The sequence below is a fragment of the Dicentrarchus labrax genome, unplaced genomic scaffold (genome assembly GCF_905237075.1).
Source record: "Dicentrarchus labrax unplaced genomic scaffold, dlabrax2021, whole genome shotgun sequence".
Classification (NCBI taxonomy): domain Eukaryota; kingdom Metazoa; phylum Chordata; class Actinopteri; family Moronidae; genus Dicentrarchus; species Dicentrarchus labrax.
In genome coordinates this window covers 7589817-7599651 of record NW_026136705.1, presented here as the reverse complement: position 1 = coordinate 7599651, position 9835 = coordinate 7589817, and the positions used below count along the sequence as shown (strand labels likewise).

Sequence of the window (9835 nt, the reverse complement as noted above, 5' to 3'; positions counted from 1 at the left end):
GAGCATTTGAATGAGCATTAGAGCTATAAAATACCATGCAACTGAGTCAGCAGGAGAGCTAAACAGCTAAACCAACATAGCTTAAAATGCACTCCATTCGGTCATGCTGGGGCGGGAACGCTGGTTAAATAGAGTGCAGTATGGGGCGACAGCATGAGGAGGCAGCTATGACACTGAATCTCTCTCAGCTGATGATTTAACAGCAGTGGGTGGCAGAGATGCTCTGATAAACTTCAATCAGGGTTTCTGCAGGTTTCAACAGGTTCAATTTAAGACTGTTTTAACAACTTTATCAATGCAATTCAGGACCTATATCACATCCATCCTTGTACAAAAGGAGAGAACAATCAGTGTTGGTTCCATGTTGGTTTTGTCGTCGTTACAGCATGATCAAAAACACATTTAAAAGCAAGACTGAAAATTGGAACTTTGTACAAGTAACATTAACTTCATTAATCCAATCAATTTAAGACATGTCAAAATCCCATTTAAGACATTTTAAGGCCTGAAATCCAGATTTAACATATTGCAGACACCCTCATCTTTTTGCAGCTTTTAAGCATTTTAAATACACTGCAGAGCCTTTTCCATTTGGATTCAGCCATGGTAAGCTGTGGGAAATATGTTTATTATTGATGATGCTGACTGTAAACGTGGTATTTTGTTTACTCGCTGCAAAGAGCTGTCGATACAGCGTGTACGGTGTCGAATTGAATTAGAGAGAAAACCACGCCCAAACGGCCCAGATGTGTCCTGGATAGACAGGTAACTACATTGGTCGACACCGTCCGTAAAGCAATGGCAAATGCTTACTCTAAATGGCATGAAAGCATCGCTAGCTGCAACCCGGTCACACGTGCAAAACATAAGGCATAAACCAGCCGTCGCTCTCAGACGCTTTGTGAATTCAGGTCCAGACCTCGACAGTCAAAGTAAAGGCAGTTTTAGAATAAATACACGCTATGGTCCCCTCGCTGCCTTGTATGCTACATCCTACTGAGGTAGACAGATGCATACTGCAGTAGTCACCTTGCCAACCCCACACATCCCTGATGAGGCAATATTTATCTACACTAAACAAGCAGCAGAATCCTTTGTAGTGCACATTAGCCTAAAATAATAAGTACATACTTCTTGGATGTTGCAGTTCTGTAATACTTAAGCTACTGTTCCCATATTTCTACACAATACATTAGCCATATTGTGCATAGTCACTCTTTTTAGACTTAACAAGGGTCTAATGAAAAATCAGTTCCATAGAGCTGAAAAGGCTGCAAAAATATGCCAGACTCTTGCACACATCCATGCTTTATAACAGAATTGGTCACCTTTCATGTTGCCTTACTGGCTGTAACACATGTTAAGTTATATCTTTAGTTGATACACTCAAACACTGAGCGTAGTTAAGATGCTTCTTTGTTGTTGTATTTCAAGGAATACCCGACAGCGGTTTCCAGGCACTCCACCAGGGAGCCTGCTGAGAGGAAGTCCAGCTCCACCTCAATGAATTTGATGTAAATGGCTAAACGCTGAGATGAGTCCTCCCCTCCCTCGCCATCCAGACCTGTGGCGGCCACACGGCAGTTCTCCTGCAGTAAACGCGTCACAGCGGAGGGTTCGCTGTGGCCGTAGTGTTTGCCAGAACCCTGAAAGTGCTGGAAGAGACACTGCTGTATGGTCCTATCCTCAGCTATGCCTAGGTAGCAGTAAGTGACTCTGAGCCCGGTCCTGTCACCTTTCCCTTCTCCGTCAGCCTGTGCCCCGTTCTCTAACTCGCACTGAGGTAAGCTATGGTCTTCGCTGTTACCTTGGGGAGAGGTCTGAGCGGTGTCGCTAGAGGATGACACTTCCTCATAGCCAATAGCATAGAGTCCGTACGCCTTGGGGATGTCCCCAGGGAGGAGGTAGTGGGATGTGCCTTTGCTGCAGCCTGCTGCCCTGGACTGGGATACAGGGATCCAGTCCACCTCCATGTGGAGCTCCAGGCAGCGCGCCTCGCTGATGGTAATGTCCAGGAACTTGTAGTAGACATTCTTCCAGTTCATCTTCTGAACTTTGGTCATGATGATACGGCCCTCTGGCTTCTCTGGGTTGAAATACTCGCGGAGCCTCTTTCCCAGCGGCACCTGCGAGCTGATTTCAGCGTAGTGGTAACGCACGTCCTCGCGCCAGCGCGTGTTGTAGCCCACGCCGAAGATGGCCAGTTTGTTGGAGAGGTGCAGCCGCGAGAACTCGGTCCACGTCTGGAAGTGCTCCCATTTCAGCTGCACTGACTCCAGGATACGCATCACAGTCTGCATCATGTCCCTTTTACTGCAGAGAACCCAAGACACAAAATAATGACAAACTCATACATGTTTTCCATGTTAGGAAGTGCTGCAATGACATGTCAGACAAAATAAGCAAGTAGCACCTTGTTAGCTTGGTTTTCGGAGAAACTGCGGCTTAGAATATTTCTGTTACCTCTGCCCAAAAGCTACCAGATGGTTGGAAGAGCTCAGTTTTAGAGGAACAGCAGCCTCTAGTAAAATATGTGCATCAATAGTTCTACAGATGATAAACTCATATCAGCTTAAGGAAAAAAATATGAAATGATTTCCCCATCTCTTGTGATGCCTTTAACACAGTGAATAGGGCACAATTTTAATAGGGCTGGTAACCGAAACACAGTGCCAATATGGCAGTGGTTCCTATACAACCAGTATATGTACCAGACCGAATCATAACACAGATGTCGGTGCTAGAGTTTTCTATTTAAATAGTTGCCCTCTGTTTACAAGCAACAGAGGCAACACATGCTATCACTAGTTAGAATTACGGCAACTCTCTCTCTACATGGCTCTGGCAGCAGGTAGCCTTCCACTAGCTAGCAGCAACCTTAAACACTGTTAAAATGCCAAGAAGAAAAATGTCCCATAATCGGCCCGATAATTATTGTGCATCCCTACTCAAAATGTATTTGCTGTTTACTGTAACTAGGGATGGGAACCGATTTCATTGATACTAATTCCATTATCAATTCTGCTTATCGGTCTGATTCTTTGTCGATTCCGTTATTGATCCCTGATCAATTTTCTGTGTGGTAAAATAACCTACACAGGTTTTCAGCCTCAATGAAACCGTTTTATTATCTCTGAGTCTCAACACATAATAGTTTGAGTCTCTTTGTCAAATGAGGCCATGTTTTTACAACTGTCCGAAAAGCATGCTGGCATTGATAAAAGGAAAGGATAAGCTCCGTGGCATCTGACTGGATGGATCGCACAATTTGGGACTGGTCCTCAATTCCCATCCATAACAAATCAAACATTTTGAATCAAACCTATACACAACTTAAAGATAAGATAATCTTTGTTCAGTTGAATGTTTATGGACTAAGGTCATCTTTAGTTTAAGCTGTTTGTGGGATGAAGGGCTCTGGTCTGTTTCAACTGGCAGATTGAGAATTAACTGCAACAAGAAGTTCAGAGAAATGATGTGTTGGCTTTTCAACAGTAATTTGCAATGAATAAGTGTAATTCACAACTTTAAATCAAACATTCCATTTACAAAGACAAACAGTGGAGTTAGCCTTTGATGTAGTTGACTTACTGAGTTTGTTCTGACAGCTCTGCTTGAATCTGCAGAGCTCTGTTTTTAGGCACCTGGATTTCTTCTAGAGAGAAACAAACACACATATTAGTTCAAACCCATTGTTTCTGTGTCTTTTATTACTGTCTGCCCTCTGCTAGCTAACACACTCACCAGTCTCCATGTCTCCCTCCTGGAAGGCGGAGTCCAGCACCTGGTTGCACCAGTCTTCCTGGGAGAAGTCTTCCAGGGTGCTGCCATCGGACTCCATCTCCTGATACAGCCCACTGCTGTTGATCAGCACCGGGGCACAGCTCTGGGAGTCCCAGCCTCCCTGACCAAACACCTTCTCCAGCTGCTCAATAGTGTAGCTGCTCTTCCTTTTGCCGATGCCGTGCTCCTTCACACGGCTGTAGCAGCGCCGCAGTGTCTGTATGTGACGGGAAGGTAAGTGAAGGATTTACTCAGCTGTTGTTCCAGTCAACTTTGCTGGGACAGTTCTACAGTGTGGTGACCGACAGGAAGGGTCACAATGAGAGACACTGCTTCATGCTTCAATAGAAATACATGGTAGGTACTTACAGCAAGTTCAAGGAGCTTTCATGTTTAACAGGTTTGGTTTTGGTTCTGGACTGAAATACGTTTTAAATTGGGATGAACCAATCTGATCTGTTGGACTGGTCCAATATCAACCCGAGACTGACCTTATTGAAGGCACAGTTACAAAATACATATTTATCCTCTTACCTTTGGCGTTATACTGTATATCCATCTGGCTTGTTTTATTGTGAGTTTTCGCGATACTGGCCTTCTCTCCAGTATGATGGAACCAGATGGTACTCGGCTTGTGGTGCTCAAAGCAACAAAAAAAATGTATTTGAAAAACTCAACAGCAATGTTTCTTTCCAGAAATCATCACCTGGTTACTCAAGATAATTGGCATACCTTCTTGTGAGCAGAACATCTGAGAGTGAACTGATCCATCCACGTTCAAATCCCTAATCAAAACCCATCGTCTCAGAGTACCAAGTGCTCTATAAATAAAATGTATTATTATTGGTATTTATGTAGGAAATATTTTCTTTCTATGTATCCCAGTGCGGAAGGAAGTGTGCACCTACTCATGAACGAGTGCCTGTGACATTGCAGGATGTAAACATTAATGGCGTCCTCCTTCGCTGAGCTGTAACATTAGCTAGCTCACCTACCACCACTGAGACAACTAATGTTCAGCTTCTGTTTGTTTGGTACAGACCTCAACAAATGTCACATCGTCACAATAATAAAGGTTGATCATTCCCACTAATCATGAATCATATTGCAATCGCAGTATTTGTCAAAATAATTGCACTATGATTTTTACCATATAGTGCAGCCTTCATTTCTGGAAAGAAACATTGCTGTAGAGTTTTTAAAATTTTTTTTTTAAGAGTGCCATCTGGTTCCATTATATTGAGAGAAGGCTGACATCTCTACAGCAACTCACACCAAAACTATCTGGATGGATGAATAGCACTACAGATAATAGGAAAAATAGCTATATTGGATTTTGGGTGAACTGTCCCTTTATTAAGCGGAGCAGGTGTCATTTGGGCACCACCGACTCATATTTAACACTACTACTGCCATTACTCAGCACTTCCTGTACGTCCTGCACAATAAATACATTTGCATGTGAAGGCTGTGGTGGGCTTTTACTGAAAAACTGGAAATGGCAATGCTATTTGTGATAAGATAACATTAGCATAGATTGACACTGTATAGTTTTATATTTGCTGCACTTTGTCAATTAATTGTGTGGAAACATTACAATGATCTAAAAGCTCAATGAAGGGAAGTGGCTCATGGCTCATACTAATAATAAAATCATCATATACATAAGAACATATTAAAATAAACAACACCATGAATATAAGATGAGCTAAAAACTAAATACCTATACTATATTATACAGTGTGAGATGTCTGCAATTCAGAAGTCAAATAACTTAAGCATATTAAAAAAAGACAATCATGAACTAAAAAAAGAAAATCTTAAACCTTAAAGTGCTAGAAGTTTACCATTCAAGATTGGAGCAGCTTCAAGGAATGCACTTCTTTTAAAGCCCTTGGATTTAAAACGGAGTTGTCTGAACCTCCTCCCAGAGTGTATTTCCTCAAAGACAGGAGCTGCTGGGTGAGAATCATCTCTAACTACATTCAGAGCCTTTTAGTGAAGCCAAACTTCAGAGAAGGATGGGAGGGAGCATTTTAGATACCATCTTAAAGTTGGCGCAGGTAACTTTTAGAAAAATTACTTTTTGTCATATTAACTTTCACTATATCCTGACAGTAGTACATGAGACAGATAAAAAAAGAAAGAGAAAAATCAACTTCCTCTGGCTCCCAAAAACAACCCATCAGAGCTGAGACAGACATTAAGACTTTTTGGGTTGGAAGCTTGAAGATAGTTGATCAACTATCTTTCTCAGCTCTAACTTGTTGTTTTTGTTCAGGGCCGGTGGATCCTTTAAATCCCATTAGGAGCAGTAGGAGGAGCCAGAGGAACCTGATTGTTTCACACATTATCTGTCTCATGTTCTACTGTCAGGATATTGTGAAAGTTTCAGTAAATATGACTAAAAGTTATTTTTATAAAAAATTACCTACTGCAGCTTTAACTATTTTAATTTAGTTTTAATTTTCAGAGTTTATTTTACAGTCCCAAGAAATTTTAATTCTTTCAAATTTCAAGAAGTGTTTTTCCTACCCTCACCTCTACTGAAGTCTATGAGCATCACTTTTGTTTTTCCAATGTGTCTGATATAGGGATGTACGATAATTATTGGGACAGATATATTATCGCCTAGTAATGGGAAATTTATATTATTATAAATGATCCTGATAATTAAGTTACAGAAAATTCATTATCAGACCATAATAGGCTTTATGTTTAATGAAAGCAGGTTACAGGCTGCAGGTTATGAATTTCTTTTTAAAATACAAAATATGAAATTATTGGTTATCTTATTGTGCATCCCTATCCGATATGTTTTACGTCAGTGAAATAAACTAGTTAGCAACTCTGAAAATTGAGTCTGCGCGGAAATGAATGTGAAAACATCCTTCTAGTGTCAAACTCTGCATATACATCATTCAAACATCACACTGTGAGAACAAGAAACACTGATTTTAGAGTGGAGGGGGGGTCCGCCATCCTGTGGACACACAGAGGCTCTAATCAGTATTTATCCCAGCATCTCAGTGCTGTTTATCATGTCTGTCTCCTCAAAACACCATTAGATCCTACATGCAAAACAAAATCAGTGTGTTACATGTGAGAGACAAGTTGAACATGATGTTGTGTCCATTAACAATTAAAAGGTTTTTAATCTGGTATATAAAGGTAATTTTTGGAAATATTATTTACAAATAAGAGACTGTATCACAAAGGGTAAATTTAGTCACAACAAGAATACATTGATGGAAGTTTTGGACCTACCTAGTATAACACACAGAGCAGCCATATTCTACAAGACATTTAATGGTATACGAGAAGATATGTGTAAAAATCTGAGGATCGTTTGGCAGAAAGACCTAGGGTGTGATAATTAATAGGAAATCATTTATGTTGGAAGTGTCAGAGTGAAATAGGGACATTTTTACATATAATTTGGGGATGTAAACTGGTCTACCCGTTTTGGGAGAAAGTACTGGAACATGTGAGTAAATGGCTGGGTGTGGTGGTACCTGTATCACCAAGACTGTGTTTGTTAGGGGACCAAACAGAAATGTTAAATATATCTAAATATGAACGAGGGGTTTTAAAAGCTGGGATGGTCACAGCTGCTCGAACAATTCTCAGAGTATGGAAGAGTACAGTCGCCCCAGATGTTAAAAAATGGATGGAAATGATGTCAGAAGTTACATCATATGAACGCATGTTGGCTAGAAGTAACAACGAAGAAGAACACTCTAGGAGGGCCTGGGAACGTATTTTTTTGTAGGTAGGGCATATGGAAAAATCTGTAGACATGGTGCTGAATGTACATTTTGGTTGTTTCAAAAAAGGAAATGTCGATTTGCAGGAGGCCATGGTATCAAAAGAGGTATTGTGTATTGTTTATATATATATCTTTATCCTTCTGGTATCGTGACAACCTTGGTCTGGAGTGCTGAGTACATTATGTGAAATTTGATTTAAAAAGTGGATCTCCTGCAGGACATAATGATTATTATTAAGAGTCTTCTGAAGACTAACCTTTACAAGAAGGCTTACACTTAGCATGTTTAGGGTGTTTTATGTCATCACTTAATGTATTTTGTAATGATGATCATAATGCCTGTTTACTCATCTTTTTGTATTAATATTTTCACTGCTCTTATCTTGTTCATTTTGTATGTTCATGGGGGTTGGTTCTGTATATCTTTGTTATTCCTATTTTTTGCCAACTTCATATTTGAGGGAACGTTTATTTTATTAAACGCTGTAGATGCTGAAAAGGACAATACCATGGGTATGTTGACACCCAATGCATGGTCACATTAATATGGAGTACTGACTCGGGATGTCACGAGAACTGATACTTCAGTATCAAGTTCATACCAGCAATTTTAAAACTTGACGACATTTGCTTTTCTACAGTACCGTAGGTACGGAGGATGCAATTCTTCCCGACCTGATGGACAGCACATACAAATACTCTACACTATACAAATAGTTGGCCGTTAAATGCCACTGGAAGAAGAACATGTAGAAGCGGTAGATGTAGAGGTGATTTGTCTACTTCTTTCAATCCCATGCAGAGCTGTTCACCTGCATTATTAAGGAATTAAAGATACAAGTAGTGACCAGGACTCTGTATCAGCAGATATTAAATGGGGATCAACTTGATTGGGACATTTTTACCGTGGTATCAAATCCGTATTGAGAATCGTGGAACGTCGTGGGTATTGGTGTCGACTACTACACTTCTGGTATTGTGACATCGCTAGTGCTGACACAACCTATGGCTGTCCTTTCTGATGATAGTCTGCTACATGCAGGGATCTGACTGAATGAATGAATGAATGAGTGAATAGCTTTAGTGAAGGGCTGAGTTCACCCTAATAGAGCGAACACTTTCGGGATCCTGGAGTCAACAATGTGATATTCATTAGTTGATTATAAAAAGCAACTCAACTAAATAAAATATACATTCACATCCATTGAGACTCCGTGTCATATTTATTCCAATGCTTGGCCACTATTTAGTTTGAGTTGTACTGAAAACACAACATGTCCGATATAATAGTGTGTAGGTGGAATTACTGCTTTCCTTTCTGAGAAGTGAGGTGTGTCAATAAATAGGCATAAACAGACTGACAACTGGTTCTTCCACAGTGGGCTGTTAGCTAATGTTATCATGTGTTATAGCTGTATGTCAACAGATGGACATATTGAAACATTAACATTAAGCTCCAGCTCAGTGTCAGAGCTACAGGTAGAGCTCCTGCTGAAGGAGGATGCGCACACAGCCATTGTTGTGTCCTTCTTTACCTTCATCCTCTCCCTGCACTGGGACGGGGTCCTCTCGTATCCCAGCTCCGACAAGGCTCTGGACACCCGCTCGTACATGGCAGGACCGGGGGCCTTACCGGAGAACACGGTGCCCGCCACCTCCAGCTGCTGCATCCGCGCCTCGGTCAGCCTCTCGTTGCCCCAGACCGCGATGAGCGCGTTTGTCTCGGACGGGGTCCACGACATCCCCCGGCAAGCCGTGAAGCTGTTGGAGGAGGATGAGGCCGCCGTCCGGCCCGCGGTCCCTGAGCCCACGTTCAAAGGCGAGAAGCGGTTAGGGGTCGAGGGATTGGAGTGGTATTGATTACTGTCACTCAAATCCTCCGACTCGGGGGATGGCACCTCGGTTTTCGGTATCTTTAACGGCGTCGATATCTCTGGAGAATGGTCCGCGTTACTGGACGCCGCCATGTTGCCTCTGTTGCTAAGGGGAGGGGGAGGGATGGTGACGTGCGGGGCTTCACGCGAGAAGGCACGGAGAAAAATACGGCGCGGATCCGAGAAGAGTCGCAAAGGTGGATTCTGGTCCCTATAATAACCTCTGCTTTGCCTCAAATATAAAGTCACTGCAGGGGTCCAGGGTGGCAGACAAACATGGCTGTGGTAGGGTGATGTTTTCATGTTTATTAAAGTTTTTTTTGTTGTAGTTTCGATCATTTAATGTAGAAATAGGCAGTTTAGGTGTACTTGTTAATATAAAGCTGCAGTTGGTAACTTTTATCAAAAT

At 41.6% G+C, this 9835-nt stretch overlaps 1 protein-coding gene across 1 annotated transcript in view; it reads right to left on the bottom strand.

The window, feature by feature from the left end:
* Window positions 1–9604, bottom strand: part of LOC127364200 (myb/SANT-like DNA-binding domain-containing protein 2) — a 10394-nt gene extending 790 nt beyond the window's left edge. Inside the window, exons 1-4 of the mRNA XM_051401568.1 lie at window positions 9088–9604; window positions 3745–4000; window positions 3592–3655; window positions 1–2313 (exon numbers count right to left, since the gene is read on the bottom strand). The exon at window positions 1–2313 is cut by the window's left edge and continues 790 nt beyond it. Coding sequence (XP_051257528.1) covers window positions 1404–2313; window positions 3592–3655; window positions 3745–4000; window positions 9088–9519 — 1662 coding nt within the window. The 5' untranslated portion in view covers window positions 9520–9604 and the 3' untranslated portion in view covers window positions 1–1403. The remainder of the gene's footprint in view (window positions 2314–3591; window positions 3656–3744; window positions 4001–9087) is intronic.
* Window positions 9605–9835: the final 231 nt, after the last annotated feature.